The 23,915-nt window shown below is 41.4% G+C and overlaps 1 protein-coding gene across 4 annotated transcripts in view; it reads left to right on the forward strand.

Annotated features, from left to right (window-relative positions):
• The window catches only part of NSF (N-ethylmaleimide sensitive factor, vesicle fusing ATPase), an 81,613-nt gene that overhangs the window by 19,983 nt on the left and 37,715 nt on the right, over nt 1–23,915 (forward strand). For all 4 annotated transcript variants that reach the window (XM_082779199.1, XM_082779200.1, XM_082779201.1 and 1 more), the window contains 5 exons: nt 730–769; nt 4,746–4,912; nt 6,068–6,175; nt 6,810–6,885; nt 12,296–12,451. In XM_082779199.1, coding sequence (XP_082635325.1) covers nt 730–769; nt 4,746–4,912; nt 6,068–6,175; nt 6,810–6,885; nt 12,296–12,451 — 547 coding nt within the window. The remainder of the gene's footprint in view (nt 1–729; nt 770–4,745; nt 4,913–6,067; nt 6,176–6,809; nt 6,886–12,295; nt 12,452–23,915) is intronic.

The raw sequence follows: 23,915 nt of genomic DNA on the forward strand, positions 1-23,915 counted from the left end.
TTGAACAATAACTTCTGGCATTATAAAGGTCATGGATTTTCATGTCACGTAGTTACTGAACCATTTCCCAATTCTCATGTAGTTCTGCGCTGCACAAATCTTTTTAAAGGAGTTTGAAGGAAGCTAATGATTTTGGACAGCTCCATTCTTACTAGTTCTCTGAAAAAAAATATTTTTTTAAAGTTATAACTTCACATTGTAACAATTTCCTGCAACTACTCTTTATGTGTAAGCTTTTAAAATAATTCACAAGTAGCCTTTCTTGCCTGTTGTGCTACCTCTTCTATGATTGATCATCAATGGAGTTTTAGTAGGAAAGAAGAAGAATGTCAAAAAAAACAAATAAAACAAACAAACAAAAAAAAACAACAAACACCAACCAACCAAAAAAGCCCTCAACAACAACAAAAATAACCCACAGAAAACTCTAAAACATCCTATATGATAACTTTAACATCCAAGACAGTGGTGTGATTAATAATATGAAAGAAATGGGACACGATCACCTCCCAAGATCAGAAAATAGGATTATTAATAGAAATGATTCCTTTATTTTGACTTGTTTCCTGTTAATTTGAGGGTCTTTATAAGGTCTGGTTCTGTCCTTTTTTCTCCTTAGGGTTCTCATGGTGGGGAGGTGGGAGCTGTTTTGTTAAGTAAGGATGCTGGCTTTGAGTAGATGTGTTCTATTGAAAGACAAGGTTTCTGAAGTTTGTCTTGTTCTTACAGAGAAAATGGGCTGGACTTTCCATTGGACAAGAGATAGACGGTAAGTCAGACCGCAGCATGATCATAATGGATTCTGTGCTTCCATACTGAAGTGAAACTGAGGTAGAAAATCCCAGATCTTTGACCCTTCTTCAAGTAACATGTGGCCCTCGTTGGTCAGAGGGAATTGCCCCTGTGTCTGCAGGCTTCCTGTCTCTTAAAATTTGCAAAACCTAGACAAGTATTTTGACTTACCTTCAGACATCTGCCAGTTTACCTCTGTATGGAACGTCAGTGTCCCCACAGATGTGAACATTGAACATGTATGCTGGGTAGTCTGCCCTTGTGGCTTTGGAGAACACTTACCAGCTAGCAGAAAGCTGATGTTATAGTTGAGGATATTCTTTGCACCTAAACTTTTGAGAATGGGGAAGTTTTAAGAGCTGTCAAAGGCCAGCAGTCTGCTCTGGATTTGCTGGCATGATGAGATTTGTGAATAGCACTGATGTTTTCACTGATACTGACAGGAATATTGCTTAAGGGAGAGCCTCCAGATCATCAACATATGAATATAATCTCAAAAGATAATGCTGGTTTTCTTAATGTCAATGTCAAGCTTGCTGGAGTGCAGGAAACCATGACCCTGTGCAGGAAAAGACCAAGGTGTGCCTGTCAGGCGACTCTAGTAAGAGCAGTGTATTTTTCATGCAGAGAGTCATTTGAATGTTGGTGTTTGTACATACTCATTTTCAGAGTTTCTTGCCTTCCTGTTTTACCTGAGCTCTTGCAGGAATGTGGGAGGCATGAGTGTTTTCTGCCAGTCAGTGATGAGGGTGGCATTTACACTTCTGTGTTCTCTTCAGTGTTTCTTGATCAGGAGGCTGCAAAATTGAGACCAGTGTGCATAGTTCCTGTATGCTTAGGCACTTTATTAAACAAATGCCTTTCAGGTCAAAGGTACTTCACTGTACCAGAAATATAAATGACTCTGTGAGAATACATATGCAAATTCAGCTGCAGAGTGCAGCTGCTTTTTTAAAAATAAAATAAGAAGAGTATGTCTCCTCATGCAAGTTACGCTTAAGGTATGCCACCCACAGGCCAATGCTGCAGAACAGTGCTTTTGAGATCCCTGAGTCTTTTCATTGTTTTGTGTTTGCTTGGTGCCTGATTGGTATTGTCTGTGTGTCTGTGTTTGATGCCCAGCTCATGGACAGACCATCCACAGGAAGGCTGAAATCTATAGCTTCTTGCTGTCACTTCCCTTTTGAACATGTTAAGCAGTAAATGCCTTTCTGCTCAAGGATGCCATGATGCCAGTTTTGACAAGAAGTGAAGGATTCTGCGTTGTGATGAAGGGAAAGGGCTGCATCTTGAGTTCATGCAAACTGAAGATTTGTATTCCGCTGCTCAGGTTTTAATGGAGCCTGATGCCTCTTTGCTAATGTTCAAAGAGGCTGATTTGTATCTCTCAGCTTGCATGCTCTGTCCTTCACTTGCACGCAGTTACCTCTGGTAAAGCTGTGGATGTGAAGCAGTTTGGGAGGCTCACCCAGCCTCACTCCAGTCAGTTTCCCAGCTTCTTTGGTCTCAGCGAGGTCATAGGGATGGATCATTACTTGGGTGAGCAGTATGAACTCTGTCAATCCCTTTCTGGAGTGACAAGCTGGAGTGGGTCTGTTTGCCTCTGTGTACAACATGCCTCATAGGTCTTGCTTTGAAGTTGTGTGGTGGTTTTTTTCTTTTGGTAGCTAAGTTAGTATTTTTTTTTTTTTTACACTGAAGAATCACCCCTCTTTTATTTTCTTGAGGTTGGGGGCAGACTCAGGATTAACTTCTTTCTCACCCTTATTTGTTTGTTGATCAGTAATGTGTGCCAGCTGGCTTACAGATAAATGCTTTTCGATATGAAAATTATTTGGGAAAATGAACACTAATATTTAGCACGATCAGTTGTTAGAACAGATTTGTGATTGGACTTGTACAAGACCCTGCTAGAAACTTACAAACCTTGTGGGAATGTGTTCTGTTTTTTAAAAAAACTGAAGTAATTTCAAGCAGGGTGACTGAATGTCACGTGACTGCCTGCTGAGTAGCTGAGTGTAAAGGATCCATAAAGCTGTTCTGCAGATAGGGAGACATTCAGAAAACGAGTGACTCCCCAGGGCTCCCTTTCTGTCTTGTTCCCCCGATGAGGTGAGAGCTGTACTTTAAGGTGCAGTCCTGTGTTTAGTGGGATGGTGCTGCTGAGCCCCCCGGGCTTCCCAGGTGAGCAGATCTCAAAACAGCGTCTTTGGGGAAAGGGGACTCAGTGCTGAGCCCCTCAGGTGGGGGCTGGCATTTGTCTTTAGTGCAGCTCGGCTTTGCCAGCTCCTGTGCTGGAGGTGCTGACAGGGCCGCAGTGGGGTTCTCCTCTGTCCCAGGCCTCCCCAGCGCTCAACCCTCGCTGTGAGGACTGCCCCTGGCCTGCTGACACCTCGGTTCTGGGGTGTTCTGTCCTGAAACTTTTTTTTTTCTGACAAAGCTGTGGGGTGAGGTGAGGTGGGTGAAGGGAAGTCAGCGCCCTGCAGTGACCTGAAGGGAAAGCCCCCCGCGCTCCCTCACAGGACCCACGGCTCTCCCTCTTTAGCAGCAGCTTATGTGATTGCCCTGCTGCCATATCCCTTACCAAGCTATTAAAGATACCTCAGTTCAGGAAGGAGTTTTAGTGTTTCTTCTTCACCCAGTTTCCCAGAAGGTAGCTCCTTTGGTAGCTCATTTCCAGATGGCCTTGTGTGCCAGGAAGGCTGTTAAACGTGCATGCTGTGATGACCGATGTGTCTTCTGGTTTCATCTTAAGCAAGAGGCAGGTTCTTTTCCTTCCCTATATGAGTGTGTCCTGTCTCATAGCATGGTGGGTGCGGGTATTAACCTGCCATCTTCCCAGAAGTCTGCAGGATTTGACTGGAACCATTCTGTTGCTGAGAGGCGTGATGGGGTACAGCAAGCCCTGCGAGAGGTGCATGTCCCTTATTCGCCTCCTACTGCTTTACTTTAGCTGTGACTTCTGTAGCAGGCAGGACTTTATTCTCCAGATTCAAAGCAAGCCTGTAATGTACTTCAGTGTTCTGGAGAAACTGCTTCCGTCCTTTGTGAGTTATTAGGAGTGCCTGCTTTGTGAGATGCTGCCTTTCTAATTGCCTCTGTTGAGGCAGTAGCCCTGACGTGAGCTGTGTTCTTTACTTCTATCCTTCTTCCTCCAGCAGCAATGGTCCCAAGTGTCCTCCTGGTTTTGACCTGATGTAACTTGAGAGCTGCGGGGACTGGAGGCAGTTGGCAATGGCAGCAAAGTAACTTTGTCACTTTGCTTTCTGCCTACATCCAAGGGCTGTTCAGTTGGTTCTGGATTGCCAGAGGTGTCCTGGTGAAAGCTAGGATGGGCCCAAGTGTGCCTTGGGCAGGAGTTGTTCCCTGTGTCAGAGAGGAAGGCTGGGTGGTGCCTCATTCTGGGCTGTAGAAGCCTGCTAATTTATCTGCAGGTTCAAGTGCAGTAATACAATTTAACTTTCTGCCACCTAGTCTGCAGACAAGATAGTCAATCTCTTGCTACTGGAAAACAATTATGACCTCTGGTTGTTGCTTTTTCAGGTAAGACACGCTTCCTTTGGGCTTTCTGAAGATATCTTCCAAAGTCTTACATGCTGAGGGGAAGCTATTGTGGTTCTACGGTGTGTGTGAACTTGCTTTCACTGTCCTTATCCCCAAGGCTTGTGCTTGAGCTGTTTCAAAGGACATTATTAGAGACTTTAAAGAAACGCAGGGATTCTCAGTAAAGATAAATTTGCTGTGGTTTTGCTCCTGTAGTAGAAGAAGGATGCAAGAGAAATGAGATTTTCTATCTGAAATGGGATATTCACTTTTATGAAATAATCATTCAGAATGGAAGAATATACACTGCTAAACATATAGCATATTTAATAGATTGTGGGGAGACCTGGGGAGACCTTGCTTTATGAAATGTGTTTTTTTAATATTTTTATATATTTTTATTTTTACAGTTTCCTTATATACTTTCGACAAGGCGAAGCAGTGTATTGGCACGATGACGGTTGAGATAGATTTTCTGCAGAAGAAGAACATTGACTCCAACCCCTATGACACAGACAAGATGGCTGCAGAATTCATCCAGCAGTTCAACAGCCAAGCCTTCTCAATAGGCCAGCAGGTGTGATTTTCTTTTGGTTCTGTTCTTTCTTTTAAAGGCTAAAAAGATCTTAAGTAACATTAAGTGCTTGTATAAGCAATGGTATAAAATACTGAAGAGTATCTAAGTAATTAGACTTCAGCTGCAGAGGTCAGCTAAGAAGCAGAAATTGTTTACTGTGTAATTGGTATCTTCTTAAACATTGAACAATCATGATTTTCACTGAAAGCAGAAGCAGAGGGGTTTAAAATCTGCCTTTTTCTTACCTAAATAAATGTATCTTTGTGAGGAAAATCGGGAGGCTTGAGAAACCTGGGTTCTCTCTGCACCTTAGCCTGTTTGGCTATAAGCATGGCAGCTCCTGGAATCTTTCGAGAAGTAACTTTTGTCTTCCTTATATACAAAATCAGAAATGAATGCCATCTTTAATTAATTCTCCATAGCATCTTTGGTGTGCAGTGTATTTTATTGTAACATTCATTACTGCTCTACAGCTTCCAGTGGTAAGATAGGCGTGAAACATTTGACTTAGGGATTTCTGAAAACTGACGTTCCTATAATAGAGCCTCTCAGCTCTGTAATAGATGGGTTTCTGCCCCTAAGAACTTCTGCGATAGCCTCTGGTTTGTCACATTCTTAGGACAGATTGAGGGCTTCCTGTGACGGTAGTTTGCAACATGCAGGGCCTGAATCTTAAATCAGTTGGAAATGTAACCTTGGAGGCAAGGAGACAGCATGCTCTTTTCTATGTGATGGGACCCCACTTCTCGTAATGTTCATTCTGTTACTTGTCTTAAAGTTAATTCTGTCCAGTTCCACTCTAGCACTGTTTTTGAGGTATTCTTGTCAAACTGAAAAATGAAACATCAAAAAGATTTGAGCTTATTTGTTCTTGCAGCAAAGAAAGGAAAAGAAGTTTTTTCTTGGAAGAAGGCAATTCTTTGTATTTATCCACTTGACTTCATGGTGTGCTTGTTTTGTTCTGTAATCCGTAAGTATGGGACATGAAAAGGACATGTTCAGTATGCCCAACCTTTACAGAATAAAAAGAAGTAGAATTTGTGGGGTGGTAAGCTTTGTCCTCAAGCTTTTTTCTCTTCATATCTTAGCAGCTTTGTCAAAATCTTATTAGCATTTTAATTACTTAAAATCAACTGCTGTTTCTTCTTTCCACAGCTTGTGTTCAATTTTAATGACAAACTTTTTGGCCTGGTGGTAAAGGACATGGAAGGTATGGATCCCAGCATCCTCAAAGGAGAGTCTGGAGCAAGTAAAAAACAAAAGGTAGGGACGCAGGATTCATGTTCATTCCCTAGGGTTTGCAGAGGCTCAAGTATGGAGCAGGTGTTGCTACAATGAGGAACTGAGGTTACTCACATGTGGAGAAGTTATTTTGGTTCCATCTGGCTGCTGCTTTTTCCTTGGAGAAGATAATTGTCTTCAGTTTCATGCAGTCTCGTGTGCTTGTGTAGTTGGGAGCTTAGAGTTGCACCCACTAAAGTGCAGAGCTGGGTGAGATACGAGTATCTTTTGGACATTATATGCTAATTTATGGAAACCTTCTCTCTTGAGAAGAACAACTCTTTGTTGAGTTTTGATTTTTCTTTTGTACACTGTGCACGTATTTTTTTCTCTTGCTAGACCTTGCTGAAATAATACAGTTGGTTATGAACTAAATAAATAACTTAAAAAAGCCAACTTATACCCAATGAACTACTGCATTCAGAGTTAAATAATATTTAATAAAATTGCTTTTAGAGGATGTGTTGGTATTTCATGTTCCTTCCAAAAACTCTTGTACTAGATCTCTTTCAGCTGTTTCTCTCCTGCTGAGATCTGCATGGAGATACTGAAGAAGAATCTGAAGTTGAGTCTAATAGCTTAAATTTAACTATTTGTTTTTTTTCCCTTTTTTCAGATTGAGATTGGTTTGGTTCTTGGAAATAGTCAAGTGGCCTTTGAAAAAGCTGAGAACTCCTCTCTCAATTTGATCGGTAAGTGCATCTTTATCCAAAGAGACAAGTACTGCTTGTACTGCTTGAAGTTTGCTGCTTTTCAGGCCTCAAGGACTTGTATACCAAAAGTTTGTTTCTTCCTATTATATGAGTTGACCTAATATATTGAAAACTGCATCTTAAAATGTCTTGTAGCAGATGATTGTACTTGATCCCCTAGGAGCCTTTCACAGATCCTTTAGAATGCAGTTAGTACATGGCCAGGTGCCTATGGGAACCCACTGCGCTGAGAAGGCGCTGTCCTTCCTACAGACCGCTTCTTCTAGCAGGGACTGTATGGAAGCCACTGTCAGCCCACTATGTAGCTCCACAGCTGGCTGAGGGGCTAGGGCAGTTCTGCAGGCCTCTTGCCATGCTTATTGCCATGGCGTATCTGAAATACACGGTGATGCAAGGAGAAAGGTGTCCATTGTTGAGAGACAGACGATAACAAATTACATCAGAAGAGAGGAGGTAAGCCTGGTTGCTCTGGACTCATAAGGGTGGATTAGAGAGGCATCATGGACCAGGACTTCCAGTGAAATACAGCAGCTAGTTGAAATGTTTTAACGGTTTTAAACATCAGAGAATTATATTTTTAGGAACACTAACAAGCCAACACCTGTTTAACTTTAAACAGTAGAGAAAAGGGAAAGTGAAAACTTTTTTTTGAACGAGAAGCAAACATTTCAGAATGAGTGCAGAGCTTCTGACAGTCCCATCACTAATGAGATCCCTTCTCCAAGGAGAACCTTAAAAAGATGCTAGAAGGTAGCTTCGGAAGAGCACTTCATTTTTCTTGACTTCTGAAAATCCTGCTCTTCAGAAATTGATGACAGCTGCAAAATAAAGCACAGCATTTTTATTATGTGAGATTTATATTAACCGCTTGCACGTTAACAAAACATAGATTAATTAAAACTATGAACTTCTTGTTTTAAGAAGCACGTTCTAAGGTCTCAGGAAAACAAATCTTTGTGTACAATTTCAGATTTTACTGGCCAACAAATAGGGAATAATTGGTGCATCCTGCTTACATTCATTTAGAAAGAAACTCACGTAGAGCTAGAGAAGAGTCTGGTGCTTTCCCACAGACCCACCAGCTTGAATGTTAGGGGACCTGGACCACAGAGTGGGCAGTGAGGGCATCTTCCCTGCACGTGGCTGTGTGCACTCCCTGGGGTCATGGTAGCTGCCCTGCAGAACAGGTAGACACTATTAGTCTGGCTGTTCCTTTTCCTATCTGTGTTATGAAGTCGACAATACTTAGTAAGCCTGTAGTTACAAATGCTTCTCTTGGTGGTAAGATGGCTCTAGGTATTCCTTGCTGAGTATGATAAGAATGCCTGCTCAGTACAGGAATATGTATATTGTTTCTTATTTTCTTTTCCTCTAAATTTCCTTTTACTAGAGCCCATGAACTAAGGAATCTTTTGTTTTTGCTGCTGCTCTTCCACGGATATGTGGCAGGGCCCTTGCAGCAGATGAAGGGTGCTGTGAGTGAGGACGCGGTGAACCCAGGCAGCTCAGTGACTTGTCCAATAATTAGGGTTTTTGTAGTAGGTTTGTGTTCAAAGAACAGCTCTGCTTGACTGTGAGTACTCAGTACCTTTGAGTATTTGGACACTTAGGACAAGAGAATTTAACTCATTCAGCATTGCGGGAGCTGTGGCAAAGGCAGTTTTGACCCTGCACTGAAGTATTATCTTTCCTCAAGTGTGAGGCTGTGACTTTGTGCTCTGTAGTTGTCTGCTTAATAAGCTACAGTTGTTGCAGAAGGGGGAAGACATGAAGCTGTTCTGTAACCTCACATCTTACGTGGACATTTTTATCTGAAAGCACAGCCAGTTATCTATACTGGAGAAAATAAAACAAGCACTAGAGACCTGTGGGATGGGGTTGTAAATGACTAATTAAGCATATTAACAAGGATACAAGTTCTAAGAGCACTGAATGAAGTTTGCATGAACAGCTATTTCATACCTGCAATTACATGGTTACAGCCCATTTAGTTTTGACCATGTTTTGATTGGACAGCTGGAGGTGAATATTAACATAATCCAATTTATTACATCAGAGCAAGCAGTGGTATTTTATTTGGTCAATATTCAAAGCCATAAAATGACCTGCGGTCTTCTTCCTAGCCTGGATAGGTGTGAAGAGTGGTCCTGTGGGAGTGTTAATTGATTGGAAATAGGAAACCTTCACTGTGATTTTATTCCATTGCCTGCAGACAAGACAAAAGAGTTGCTTATGCCTCAATTTACTTCCTTCTGATTGCTACTTTATGTAATCTCCTCATTGATCTGAGGCAGAGCTACTTAATGTGCTTTGTTAGTCTCTGGAGAATTGTAAAGTTGTGAATAATTAAATTCTGGGAGAGGAGATAAAAATAAGTGTCATTGAGGACTGCTTTCATTAATGGCCTTTATTTTCTTCAGCAGATAAGAATTGTGATTGTTAAAAAAAAATAATGCTAATTCAGTTTCCTGTTTGTAGCATGAAATTGTGTTATAAACCCAACAAATGATGATGTTTTAGTTCAATCTACAAGAATTTTATTGTGATCAGATGCAGCCAGAAGGGGGGAGTGTAGGCCAAGTTCTGGAGGAAAAGTAACGTGCCTGGCTGAGGGGTCTAGTCTGAAGACTGCAGTGGAGCAGTGAGATGGTAAATATATAGCAATCAGTGAATCAAATGATCACTGCTGTCCTGCATGGTTCTGTGTGTTAGTGCTGGATGTTAGAGCTGGTAAAATGTTGTCCCTACTGTATTAGAGGCATACTCTAGTTTATTTTGTTGAGCTAAGTATTGAAGTGTTTCTTCTAGGTGTATTTAGACCAAGGTTATTATTGGTCTAGTTCAGCTAACATGGAACTTCTGCTTAGTGTGCTTACTGCACTTTTAGATGCGTAAAATTAGGGGATGCTTTGTTCCCAGAGTCAATCCTGTAAAGCACTGTGCATCTCACAGAAAATACATGACGTTCAATGTCAGCAAGAATTAAGGAATATTTTGAGAATCTTTGATTCTTCCCTGGGCTTTTAATATTGCTGTTTGCTTCTCTGGTAGCTAAGCAAAGTGATGTAGCTAAAAGCCATTCATACATGTTGATCTCACTCATGTGAGCATCAGTGCTTGTTTATAAATTCTCCTCACATAAATTTAAGGCAAGTCTACGTGGATCTGTCTGGTAGCATCTCAGCTGTACTCTTATTGTAGTATTTGTGCTTATTGTCTACATCCTAAATTACTTTTAAGCTTCTCTGAAAAGGGAGCAGGGAGCTCTCTAAGACTAAAACTTAGGTGGATTTTGTCAACAAAAGGGAAAGGAAGGCTGTTAGAATATTGCACAGAGATTGCTAAACCTGTGCTTAGGGAATCTGGCTCAATTTGAACCATCTCTAGCAGAGGTAATCAAACAAATGGGGAAAATGAGCAGTGGTAATTTGCCAGGACTGGCTTTTATTCTCCTGAGTTGTACAGGAACTCAAAGGTGAAATAGCTGAACTTGTAATAGTTTTGTGGAACCTTGCTTAAAATTGCTCTGGTGTCCAAGGACTGGAAGATGGCAAGTGCTGTCAGTCATAGAATCCTAGAAAGGTTTGGTTTGGAAGGGACCTTAAAGACCACCTAATTCCAATCCCTGCCCTGGGCAGGGACCCCTCTCGCCAGCACAGGCTGTCCCCAGCCCCATTCAGCCTGGCCTTGGGTACTGCCAGGGATGGAGCACCCACAGCTCCTCCGGGCAGCCTGGGACAGGGCCTCACCGCCCTCATAGTAAAGAATTTCTTCCTAATAGCTAGCCTAAATCTGCCCTCTTTTAGCTTAAAACCATTCCCCCTTGTCCTGTCACCACACAAAAAGCAAAAAGTCCCTCTTCCACAGCTTTCCTGTAAACCCTCTTCAGGCACTGGAGGGCCCCTGTAAGCTTTCCCCAGAGTCTTCTCCTCTCCAGGCTGAACAACCCCAATGCCCTCAGCCTGGCTGCACCATGGAGCTGTTCCAGCCACTGAGCATCCTCATGGTCTTCTCTGCACCCACTCCAGCACCTCCACATCTTTCTGGGGGTCCCAGAGCTAAGCACTCTGCTCCTGGTGGGGTCTCTTGAGAGCAGAGCAGAGGAGAATTCAGAAAGATTCCACAAAAGGTCTGGAAAGCTACAAATCTTAAACCTGAAATCCGCACAGGAAAAAAAAATCAACCCAAACTATAACAAAGAATCAAATTCACTGGTATCTATGTAAAGGTGATACCCTTGGAAGGGTCAGCCTATCTTCCTGTAAGGGAAGTCCTACCTCATGATCCTACTGGAATTTGTTACAGGAATAGGGGCTGACATGGTCTGCTTGTTTTTCAAAACTCTTTCAGCGATTCCTTATCGAAGTTTTTTTGAAAAGAAACTAAACAGAAATGGATGAACAATGAAAAGCTAGAGGTAAATAGCCAGTGCCAGTGGAGTTCAGCATGAATCTCTGCTGGAGCCTTTGCTTTTCATTATAATTATTAAATAAGCTGGAATAAAGGCTGAGTAATGAGATGGCAAAGCTTGCTCCTGTGGGGCTGAATGACTAAGAAATAAAATGGCAGAGGAAATTCAATATAAATAAACATAAAGTGATGCGTGGGAGGAAAAACATTCCTAACTTCAGTCAAATATAATTGCTACTTAAGGCCAAGATCCCAGGTATGAAAGATTGAAGGAAATGCTGGGTCTGTGCTCGGAAGCTGCCTGGCTCTTGTTAAGAATTATTAAGCATAGATGTTAAGAAGTATTACCTCTAATAATCAAGAAATGTGAACAAAGCGTAGCATAATTTTGCATCTATATTTAAAATGCAGATGATCCTCAGTGTGCACAGTTTGGGTCTGCTTGTCTCTCAAAGGATGTAGCAGAAATAGAGAAGAGAGCAGGGAGGAGAGCAACACGGATGCTCAAGTGTGGAGCAGCAACTGTGTAAGGACTGAAGAGCGAGTTAGGACTGTTGTGTCTGGAAAAGGTACAACCGAGGAGAACTCAGGACAAGTCTGATGCTACCTGAAGTGGCCTGAAAGAGAGTGAACCAAATGCTGCAGGGTGTTCAGAGTTTACATAGGTTTAAAGGGGCCTAGATAAATTTGTGGCAGAGAAATCCATTGAGGATTATTAAATGAATAGGAACAATTCCTGGCTTGAAGTCCCTGAACAGGAACAGGTAAAGGCTGGGGAAATCGTGCACCAAGCAAGCTGAGCAGCTGGTTCAGCATGCTTGTTACAATGAGTCCTCCAAACTAATGTCTGCAAGGGAACATTGGTTTACCTGCACACAGGTCTGACCTGGTGGAGCCTTTCTGGTGTTTGTATTTTTATTTAATGTAATTCTGCTATGCCACATGTTTGAAATGGTTTCTTTTTTTTTTTTTTTTACAGGTAAATCAAAGACCAAGGAGAACCGTCAGTCGATCATCAACCCAGACTGGAATTTTGAGAAAATGGGAATTGGTGGCCTTGACAAAGAATTCTCAGATATTTTCCGACGAGCTTTTGCTTCACGAGTGTTTCCACCTGAAATTGTAGAGCAAATGGGTAAGTATGATAGAGAGAAATATGTCTGGGGTAGAGGATGCAGACCCATTTCTGGTTTGGAAAGACTGGAAATCAACTAACAACCTTATGCTATAACGTGGCAGTTACTTAGAGATCTAAAAGACTAACAAAGCCTTTTCTTCCACTGTTGCTCCTGAATGTCTTTCGTACTCCTGTTACTTGGCTAAAAAAGGGGGACAAAGAAGCAACTTGAATGCTCAACACTGTACATGAAATGTCTGAGCAAATGAAATATATGGTTTAACTGAATACTTTTCTGTTGGAACCCAAACACTGCCTATTCTTCTGCATGCTTCATTTATTCATAGCAATGAGATTGAATGCTCCCATTTCTAACTTACTGGCAATGGGCTTTCTGTACAAATCAAAGGAAATTCTGTCCTTAATGATCCTGCCTTATGTATAGTATCTATTGTTCTGGCAATTGCACTATGAACTTATGTCCTTCTCACAGCATTAGCCCAATAAACAGAGTGTCCTGTGTGATCTTGGATTGGTCTGATTTGAAATTCTACAGAGGATGCACAGGCCATGGCACGTCTTGGAGTTTGTGAAATAAAAGCACAGATTCTTAAATATAGCCTTTTTGGGTCTAGGGTAGAAAAGGCAGTCCCATTACTTTGTAAACATGTGCTGGCAGGCAGATAAATGGTACTGATTTTAAAAGTAATTTTATTAAGCAATATGCAGCTGCAAGTATCTTATTTTGTCCCATAAAGTAGCTAGGGATGGTATAGCTAGTCTTCATTCTCTGAAAATAATCTTTGTGGGATCATATTTAAACGTGGAATTCGGAGCTACATAATTTCTAAGTATGTTTATATTTCTTGATCCACCTTCTCTCTCCCCACAAATGAAGCAATCATGATTTTGATTACAAAACAGATTTTGATCAGAAGATATGTCCTGTTTGTGTGTGGCTGTATCAAGTGTGTCCGCTTCCAGTGTTTGTGGAATTAATGTTAAAGTAAACTTCTCTGTGAGGTGTGTTAGGTCTTTTCTTAGTGGTTTAAACACTTAAGGAGAAACATTGAAGAAACCCTGTAGGCTAAATCCAGTTAGTGCATGATTCTCTCTACTGCTTTTTTTACTTCATATTGATCTGTTAAGGACTTCTGTGGGCTGATTGTGCTTTTTTTTTTTTTTTTTTTTTGTGGCTGTGATCAAATCATGATGTCTCTGCCACAGCTTGAAGACAGCAACAGCTTGAATTTGTTGGTATTTATCTGCTCTGCAGAGGGAAGTGGTGTTAGCTATGGAAAGAAAAGCTCTTTTACTGGGACACTGTCCTGTTCAGAAATGTTGCTGGCAGCTGGCCTTCGGGTGGACCAGCATCCCCTCACTTGAAGTATTTTGACCTTCTGAAGCAGCTACATGTATGTTCATAGCAGCAGTGCAGAATCTTTGACTATACGTGGAGGTAAAGACTTGGAATTCTCATTGGTGTCATTTGACTGTAATGAGAAATGCACTACTAGACTAGAGATAATTAGAGCTTGTTTTCGTTTTGTTATAACATCCATTATTCAACTTCCATGGCTGAATGCAATCTGGCAGCATGCTAAGCAGGGATGTGTCAAGGTTTGATTGCATTTGCTTGGTGTTATTGGTGGTTGAATCAGCCTGACAGCTGGGCACTGTTTGGTAATAGCACACAGCAGCTAGCTTTGCCATGAAGGACCTGCATCTCTAACAGGTAGCACTTGCAAAGGTCAGAAACCTTGCTGGCTACATGAGGTTGTGGAGCAGCTTTGCAGGGTGTGCTGCTCAGATGGTTCCTCTCATTAATTGGGGTTGCTTAATACAGGAAGAAGAAACCTCTCTGAAGGACCACTAGTATTTTGATTACCCTGGGCAATGAATTAAAGGTGTGCCATATTATTTATATAAATACATATACCCTTACTTGTGCGTGTTTACACACATACTATGTAAAGAAAAATTTTTCTGGTAAGAAGTTAAACTCCAAACAGAACTCTCTAGCTCTCCGATTAACCCTAGGGCTAAAGAGCTTATCTGAAATTTGAAATAACAGAACTTTCTGACATTCATTTTCTTTGCCTTAGTTATAACTTGCTCTTAACTATATTTCAGATCTGAAATGTCAGTGTGACAGCTGTTCACCTTTGTATATAATTTATTGGGAAAGGAAAAGAAAGAATTCGCCTGCTATCTGGTGCTCTGGTGCTCACCCACTTCTGTTTTTTGCCCAGTGCTTACAGACTGCAACTTCCATGCCAAACGCAATAAATATTTCTGTCCTGTAACTACACAGAGGCAGTATAGACCCTTCAAAAATTGCTTGCAATTTGTGTGTGGTTTATCTAACTTCCAAGGAATGTTCTGGGTTTGCAGCATATAAATCAATGTTAGTTAACCATATCATCCGAGGGTGTAAATGCTACTCTGATGCTACAATCTCTGGTTTATCCAAGAAAAGATATCCAAGATCAACCTCAGCTGGTCATTAAACATTTCCATAGCTCCCTGCTGCCCTGGAAAGGGGCAATTTCCTTTTTGCTACCCACGCCTTTCCCATGTTCATATCCATCACCTCTGTTGTGGCGGGCTTGTATGCCTCTGTAAAGAGCTAAAACATTTGAAAGCAAGAAAAAAAGCGTGCGTGTGTGAGCAGTCAGCATTCGGTTCCCTGGTTGGCTTGCTGGGACACAGCCACACAGATGGCAGCCGGAGGGGTAAGGGACATCACAGTAGGACTTCATCAGTTTAAGCTGAGTGCTTTTTTTTTTTAAGGCTACAATTCAATTTGCTGGAGATTCTTTAGTATTATGAACATAGTTGGTGTAGTTATCTTTTTACTTAGTACTAGGCTCTTAATAACCATGTGACTGCCAAATGGAAATAAATTCTTACCTGGATGAGAACTGAGAAAGTACCTTGAAACAAAAGGAGTGCTCCTTTTCAGTGCCATCCTGGAGGCTTCAGTATTGTAGGGATGATGCTTTTAAGGCAGGAAACTAATACTTGCAGGGGGCCGATAGAGGTAAGGTGGAAGTCTTTGTAACAAAGGTAACTTAATGTATGAATTACTTGTGTGTTCACTTCACACATCTTGAAGGGCTTTCTGTTGTGCTTATGTGTAACTGCACAAAGGGTACCAAAGTTACTCAAGTCAAAACAGCGTGCCGGTAGGAGAGGGGAAAAGGACAGGCCTAAAAAGCAGTATCTGTGGGGAACTGCCCCTGTTTCTTGAGCCCTTTCTGGTTCTCTATGATGTTTAACTCAAAGTAAAGCCACACAACTACATTGTGAACAGCAGCCTTACAATTGATTGATCCCCATTTAGTTCCCTTAAGACTGATTTTGGTTTTTCTTTTATTGCTGTTAAAAGCATCCTCTCATTCAAGCTAGAGCCCCTCCTTATTATTTGATAACTATTATGTTGCTGAATACATGTTATAATCATTCTTGTCTTTTTAAAACTGTAACAGACCTTTTTTTTTCTTCCTTCAACTTCAACCATTTAGATAAAATTTTTGAAATGTATATCTCCAGGCACTGAATATCAACAAGACCAAAAACGTTTTCTCAGACCTGAAAGAAACTGCCAGTGCTGGACTCTGTTTTCCTTTCTAAAGAACGCTCCAGTGTCTCCATATATTTGAAACATGGTCTTTTAGCAGAGGAGTGTTTTTTATGACTTACATAGCACATCAGTGGCCCTAGAAAAATTAGATTTCAGCTGCACAGGTTGTTACAGTTTAGTAACAGGTACAGAAATGTTTGGTGTTACAAACTGCATTCTTTGTGAGAAATTGAAATGGAACCCAAATTCTCTGTGCTCTCCTGTTACCACCAATAAATAGGTTCAATCAGACTTTTTAGAGGTGATTTTTATTTCCTGGTAACCAGCTTGTGCTCTGACCCCTTAGGATTGGTCAGTCTCAGTGCTCCATGTGAGGTACAGCTCGCTATGGTAAAGTAAGGCATTAATGAAGCACTGTGACTTGGAGATGTGTCTTTTAAGGTATCTTTAAAATTAATGCACTAATGTTCTTGAAGTACTCAGATGCTATAAGAGAAAAATAGCACTGGGAAGGATCTCATGCAGTCTATTTTTAAAATAGGATATTTGTTATGAAAAATCACAGTCAGGCAAGTCTAACATGTAACTGGTGGTAAAAATACCCTAACTTCCTAATGCACCCTATTCCACTGCTTAGGAGTATCCTTACTGTCAAAACTTTCCAATTGCTTATACTCAGCCTTGCAGCTGTTTATTATATATGGTAGATATGAAATGTTTTTGTTAGGTTTTTGGAGGGGACTTTTACGTACTTGTCCGTTTCTCTTCAGTATTCTGAAGGCTAGCACCTAGATTTTGAAACCCTTTCTCATAGTCACAATCTGTAGGTCACTGATCATTGTTATTTCTGTTCCCTGGGTCATTCTTCACTGCTTGGCAGTGTGATGACCCAAGCAGGGCTCAGTAACTGTCAGAGGTGCTCATGAATTCTGGGTGGATTGGCAGGTTTTCTCTGTGCCTTGGTGTATGTTCTTATGTATAATCCTCAGTATGATGACATGTTTCGTTTTGCAACATGCAGGTTATTATTCCTACCCAAATGTAGAAACTTGTGCATTGAGTTACATTTAAAAAGAGAAAAAAAAAAAAATTAATCTTGCCTTTCAGTGTAATAAAAACATTGTATAGTAGTAAATCCAGGAGGGATCCTTTCTCTTTGTGCTTCAAAGTTGTTGTTTTGTTTTTTTTATCCACTTTTCATTTACCTTTAACTTCATTCAGACAGTGTCTTTCATACATGCTTATGAAGATGTGTAAGACCTTTTTATAGTTTTATAAAGGTTTAGATCTCCCCTCATTTTGCTCTTTTTTTTTTTCCCCTTCAAACCCTCCGCGTGACTTCATATGCTTAACTAGAGGGAAGTTGTCTTTAGACCAATCTAATAAATTCTTTTTGGCTATTGCTCTTATCTTTGTTTTCTTCTACCTACTTAGAAGGACATCATACCAGAATTCTCTAGGAATTAAGTTAGTTATAGGTCTATACAACAAAATGAGAAAATATTTGAAGTTGGAAGGGATCTCTCAAAATTGTTTAGCCCAGCCCCACGACATCTTTTCTTTCCCCAGCTCTTCTTTCCCTTTGTAGCGTTAAGGGTGACACTTACTTCCTTCCCCCGCCCCAGCATCTTATCCACGCTGTACAGGTTCTCAGTGACTTTAAGATGATTTCACTTGCTGCTTCACAGTGCTCCTGGGTGAAGTTCTTGCCCAGGTATAACCTGTAAGTATCAAGTGCTACTGTGGGCATGTTCTGGTTATCTGCCTATTTGGTGCTTAGACCCTGCCTGCCTGTCACTGACACTAGTGTTGGCTGCCATGCGACATGAAGTCAGCACTCAAGTAGGAAGTGTTTTGCAGTTTGAACTGAGCATTGTCTGTTATTGGCTTTTCTTATTTGGGAGTTGGACCAACGCTTTGTGACTTCTTCTCCTGATGTGATTGTGAGATAAGTGCTCACCTCACATCAAAACACGTGGCTCCATGCAGCCATCGTGGCTGAATCTGGTTAGCGGAACTCCAAAAATAATTGCTCAAAGCTCAGTAGGGGGTCAGTCAAATCCTACCTGAATTCAGGAATTAAGAGCAATTAAAAAAAATCACAACAATATGTCACAGTATAAATCCATAATTTGTTCACATTTTGAATTTCTGGATGCATTTCTTGTCTGCGTCTCAGAATGGATGCAGTAGAACTGGAAAAATGCTGGAGCCAGGGCATCATTGGGATGCTTCAGGAATCTTGGGGTCCTACGTTTGGGCTGGGGCAGTCCCAAGCACAACCACAGGCTGGGTGTTGAATGGATTGAGAGCAGCTCTGAGGAGAAGGACCTGGGGGTGCTGGTGGATGAGAAGTTCAACATAAGCCGGCAATGTGTGCTTGCTGCCTAGAAAGCCAGCTGTACGCTGGCCTGCTGCACCAAAAGCAGTGTGGGCAGCAGAACAAGGGAGGGGATTGTGCCCCTCTGCTCCACTCTCATGAGGGCCCCCCTGGAGCCCTGCGTTCATCTCTGGGCCCCCAGCACCAGCAGGACATGGAGCTGTTGGAGAGGGTCCAGGGCAGGCCGTGAGGATGCTCAGGAGCTGGGGCAGCTCCGCTGTGGGGCCAGGCTGAGAGCTGGGGGGGTTCGGCCTGGGGAGGGGAAGGCCCCGGGGAGAGCTCCCAGGGGGCTGTCAGGGCCTGAAGGGGGCTGCAGGACAGCTGGGAAGGGACAACTCGTCAGGGAGTGTGGTGATAAAGCAAGGAGTAATGGCTTTAAACTAAAAAAGGGTAGATTTAGGTTAGATATAAGGAAGGAATTCTTCCCTCTGAGAGTGGTGAGGCCCTGGCCTAAGCTGCCCAGAGGAGCTGTGGGTGCCCCATCCCTGGAGGTGCCCAAGGCCAGGCTGGATGGGGTTGGGGGCAGCCTGTGCTGGCGAGAGGGGTCCCTGCCCATCGTCGGGACTTGGAACTGGATGAGCTCTAAGGTCCCTTCCAGTCCAAAACATTCTGTGATTTTGTGATTCTATGATAATGGGCTCAGAAAACCTTGTAAACATGGAATCAGTTGGCTTGGAGATCTTCAGCCTTGCAAAGAGACCAGTGGGTGTTTGCTTTTCCAACCTGGGGATTTGGATATGTGGAATGACGCCCAGAGATGGCAGACTTGGAACAAAGGAAGGGGATGCTTCACTGAAACTGCCACAAAGAATTTATGCTATTTTGTATTGATGACTATGGTCATCCCCAGACACTGAGCTATAAGGACTCTTGCACTTACTTTGTATGGCTGCAGTTGTGGTGTCCCTTAGCACGTGTCACCGCAGCTTGGCAAGTGCAATTTTGCTCTGGCTGGAAAACCAGGCCTTGGGACATCCCAGTGACCCTGTTATGTTGGTACTTGTTTACTCAGAGGTGCTCTGTGGGTAAGTATTCCAAAAGGTATTTGCAAATTCCTTCATGTTGACTTGAAGTAGACAGAAATGATCCAGCTTTTTTCCAAAAAGTAGAAAATGCCGACGAGATTTATGGCTATTAACGTGCAGGTGGGATCTGACTGTAAACATTAGCTGTTGCATTCAGCAATCTGTCCAAGGACTCTGCATAATCTTTATCTTCAATTGACATCATTGTTGCAGCTCTGCTCTCAGAGAGGCAGAGGCATTTGCTTTTATTTTTTTGGTTGCAGATATGACTTCTTTTTAAGATGGGTTTGTTTTGTACATATTCTTATCAAAATCCCTTTTTCAGAGAGTCATGATTTTGTTTGTGTAGCCAAAGGCATTCTGTTGGAAACTTCTCTAAAGCTGATTTATTTTCTTTTTTATCACATTCCATCAGAAATTGATAAATGTCCTGCCATTGTTGTAAATCTAGTTATTGCCTCTTTATACATGTAAGTATTAAACTTCTCACAGCCAAACAAGACATGATGAGAAAGGTGAAGGACTCCTTTCAAAGATCTAGGAAGAACTTACTGGCTTTGTTGTCCTCTCTTTACAGTGGCAAATGACTTATGTCAAGCAACTGGCTATTGAGAGTCCACTTAAAATAAAAGCTTCTGTGTCAGGTGTAGCCCCTTGCCTGTCTCGTCTTTGAAATGAAAGCAGAAACAAGTTACTTCAGTCTTGCTACTTGTCAGTAGCACGTAAATCCTACAGGAAGATTAACTGTAGGCAATGATGTAGGCTGAAATAATGTTGGGCTTACAGGTTGAGAGGAGGGGGAAATTCCACCCAAGAGTTGGAAAATCTTGTCCATGTGGCAGGTGAAGTCTGGGGACCGTGATCTTACTCTAACCTGCCTGAAGATTAATGTACAAAGATAAGCATCTCTCCCTGATGTATTCAGGATCAGTATTTTGCTATCGATGTAGGTTTCTGATAGGTGCATCTGAATGATACAATCACACCAGAATGCTTTGATTTTAATTAAAAGGGGAATTACAGTCCCAAGTAGAAAATCCCTGTTATACTTAAACATTTCTTCTGATCTTTTAAAAGAATGAGTAGTGAGAGTCGAACAAGTAAACTTCATCCTGTCTCCGGGTAAATGACATTCTGGTTCAAAATAGTATTTAATTTCTCTCAGTAATGCTCTTACCAGTTTTTAAGATTTTCCCCTTATATTTTATGTGGAAGACTTCTCATATGGGTACAGTTTAGTTCCCCTTATCCTGTTTATTCAGCCTCTAACCTTATGACATTCAATCGCATAATTAAGTATCCCATTACAGGAATGACCTTTGATTTTTAAGTCCGAATGGTGAGCTTAATGAGTTAGATGTCTGCACTGCTAATAATTTGTGTTTATAAGATACTCATAATAGTATTGACATTTGGCTGCATTGGTGAGATCAGCAGAGTGAAGATAAACTTAATCAAAATTCTTGTGTGGGGCATAGGATCCCGCTGTGATTTGAGACGTAACATTTGTAGTTTGTCATCACCTGTCTATTTTAATAAAGTCCTGCTTGTGTTTAAAGCTTCAATTTTAGCCAGGTGAACATAGCTATACAGGAACATCTCTACTGGAGTAGCTTGTGACAATTTCGTTTGAAGAGGAACTAATTACTTCAGTTTCAAGAATGCTTTTCCACCTGAGCAAGACCTGGCTCTTGGAGGTCCCTAGCAGTGTGAGCCCAGTGTGAACCAAGCCTTAGGCAGATGGTTAGTGATATCATCCACGTTCTGATGTGGGGAATCACCCATGTGTGATTTGCTGAAAAGTGAGCGTGGAGGGACCAAAACGGGCTGGGCTTGTCTTTGTCAGGTAACTATTACATTGTCCCTGGGGTCCTGCTGGGTCCCAGGGCTGCTCTTTTTGCTCAGGTGGGGTGAGTGGCTAATGACCGAGCACAGCCCGAGGATTTAAGTGCTGAAGCTGCAGCCTAACTTTGAGAAGCCTTCTTTCTTTACTGTTTCCGCAACAGTTTCTGTCCTTTCAGCAACATATTTTTATTTTTATTTTTATTTTTTTTAACTTATCAGGTAAAAGTTAACACTTCCTCAGGATAAGTAAGTTGGAATAAGAAGAGGGGAAAATCCAAGGAGGCTTTCCAAGCAAACTTGTCCAAAGGCTGTCTGGTTTCCCCAGAGTCATCCAGCTAGAGCCCTTCGCTAAGACCGTATTAGTACATGCAGACAAAGAGAATATTTGGGCTCTATAAGAAGTTCTTTCTTAGAAGAAGAAAGTAAAAGAAAGCTGTAGAAGAGATGCTTCTTGGAGGTTGTATGTCTTTCTAGGAGAGTTTCTTAACTGAGAGAACTAGAAAAAAAAATTTAGAGCAGTCCATTCTCTGTAGCATTGTGCTTTTTTTTTTTTTTTAAAGTTATACTAGGGAAAAATGAGATTGTACAGTACAATTTTTCTACCTTGAGTAAGGGTGCTCCCAGGACTGTTTGTGTGCACGTGCCCCAACTTGTTGGTAGCCTTCTGATGGCCTCTCCTCTTTGAGCACATTGGAGCTTTCTGAGCACCAGTGACTGCCTTAGCTTAGGATTTCCTTTAAAAGCTTCACTCATCATCAAAATCCTGCTTTGTGCTATTTGGCTACATAGGTGATCATGTTCCTCCACAAAACATGTTAACAATACCTTTCATGACATTGATTTGACAGGAATAGCTTTTAATTTATCTATGCCTCATTCATTCCTGTGTGAAACTGGTCTTTGCTGACAGTATGTGGTGTTTGTAGTTTTTGACTTCAAGATTCCCTGAAATTTGACTGATGAATTCCTCTTAACCAGATCTTTTTTTTTTTTTTTTTTTTTTTCTGCGCAGAGAAGCACAGAGAAATCTTTTAGCTTTATTATTGTGCTTATCTGGTGCAGCAGGGTCTCTTTTGGAGGTTTTGGTAGGGATCAGAAGCTCTTCGTAGTGATGTTCTCTTGAGGCTTTATTTTCATGTATGAACAACCTGAAAGAGTGAGTAGCGCATGCAGATAATAGAAAACATTTTGTATTGAGCAGTTATTCAGATTGAAATTAATTCTTTATCGCTCTAAGATTCGTGAGTTAATGCAATTAAATCACACTTGAGCATTGGTAAGTTAATGAAGGAGAAAAGCACTCATTCTTTAAATGCAGGATGTTGCTGTGAGGTCTGAGAAGCAGTGAGGACTTTGCTAGTGAGGTATGCAGCATGGGGGGAACTTAGCATGTAATTAAGATGAGATGGAAAGCAGGAGGGAATAGTTATTCCGTGTGAATGACAACTTGATGGGCCCAAGCTCGTTAAGTTTTTGATGATGCTAGAAACTGCACTCAGGTCCCCTAAGTCTGAGCTCTGGGCCATCAGTTTGCTTTTTTTTTTTTTTTTTGTTGTTGTTGTTGTTAATGTGTATCTTAAGCACTGCAGGGCACTTGTTGCATGTTTTACATGCTTTAAAAAGTCAAATGGCAAGAATGCAATCTAAAAATTAATGCCTTATGAGTGTTGTCTACAGTATGGAACTGTTTTCACTAATAAGTGTGTTTTTTCCACAAACAATTAGTACTTGAAAGTTTCTAAGTTTTAGATAAATCTAATCTTCTTGAAAGGAAACACAGTTTTTTGTCTTCAAACATACTGATATCTTGTATTCCTCACTCGTTGTCCAGAACACATGTAGGGTTTTTGCACAGAAATTGGATGAAGCAAGAGCAAAGGAGAAGGTGCCACTGGATTCCTTGCCCTGTAATTAAACACTTGTGTTCAAAGTGGGGATTTCTTGCTGATGAAAGCTGCTCTGGGCAGATTCCAACCATAGGTGACAGTGGATACAGCTTCCTCCAGGTCTTTTTCCTTGGGATGTCCTGTGGGTCTGGCAGGTGAGGATGACTCTGGAGGAAGGCTCTGCCAGTGTGTTGGTGCTGTGTCTGGCTAGGGATCTAAAACACGAGAGGGTGGTCTGCAGTCAGAATATCCAGGTATCCATGAATAATCCAGAAGTATCCCAGAATACCAGGTATCCACGCAGGCTGTTTCACTCTCTGCATGCACACCTTTATCTCTTCTTTGCCCATGGGAAAGACAGTGAGGACCTAACACTTCTTCCTGTGCTAGGAAGAAATAAATCATTAAAACACTTGCTGTGTCCTGAAAGTTCAAAATAATTTTACTTGTAGTTTTGGGTAAAAATAATAAGAAAATCGAAACATAGAGGTCTATTGGAAATACTAAGATCTAGACAAAATAAGTTACATATATCTCTCTTCTTTTTCCTTACCACTGTCTGACCAGACAACATCCAAACTTGCTCTTCTACTAACTCAGTCTTCTACATGCCTTTTAATTTGGGCAACATACATGTATAGCTCCCATGTCTTCATTTCTCTAGATGATGTCTGTTTTTCTTTTCTGTTTTCATAGTTAGATGCCTTTGCTATAAAGCTGTGGCTTTCTGTTTATTAGAGGGGTCTGGTGCTCAGTATTT

Source organism: Aythya marila (genome assembly GCF_965140915.1).
Source record: "Aythya marila genome assembly, chromosome: 25".
Classification (NCBI taxonomy): domain Eukaryota; kingdom Metazoa; phylum Chordata; class Aves; order Anseriformes; family Anatidae; genus Aythya; species Aythya marila.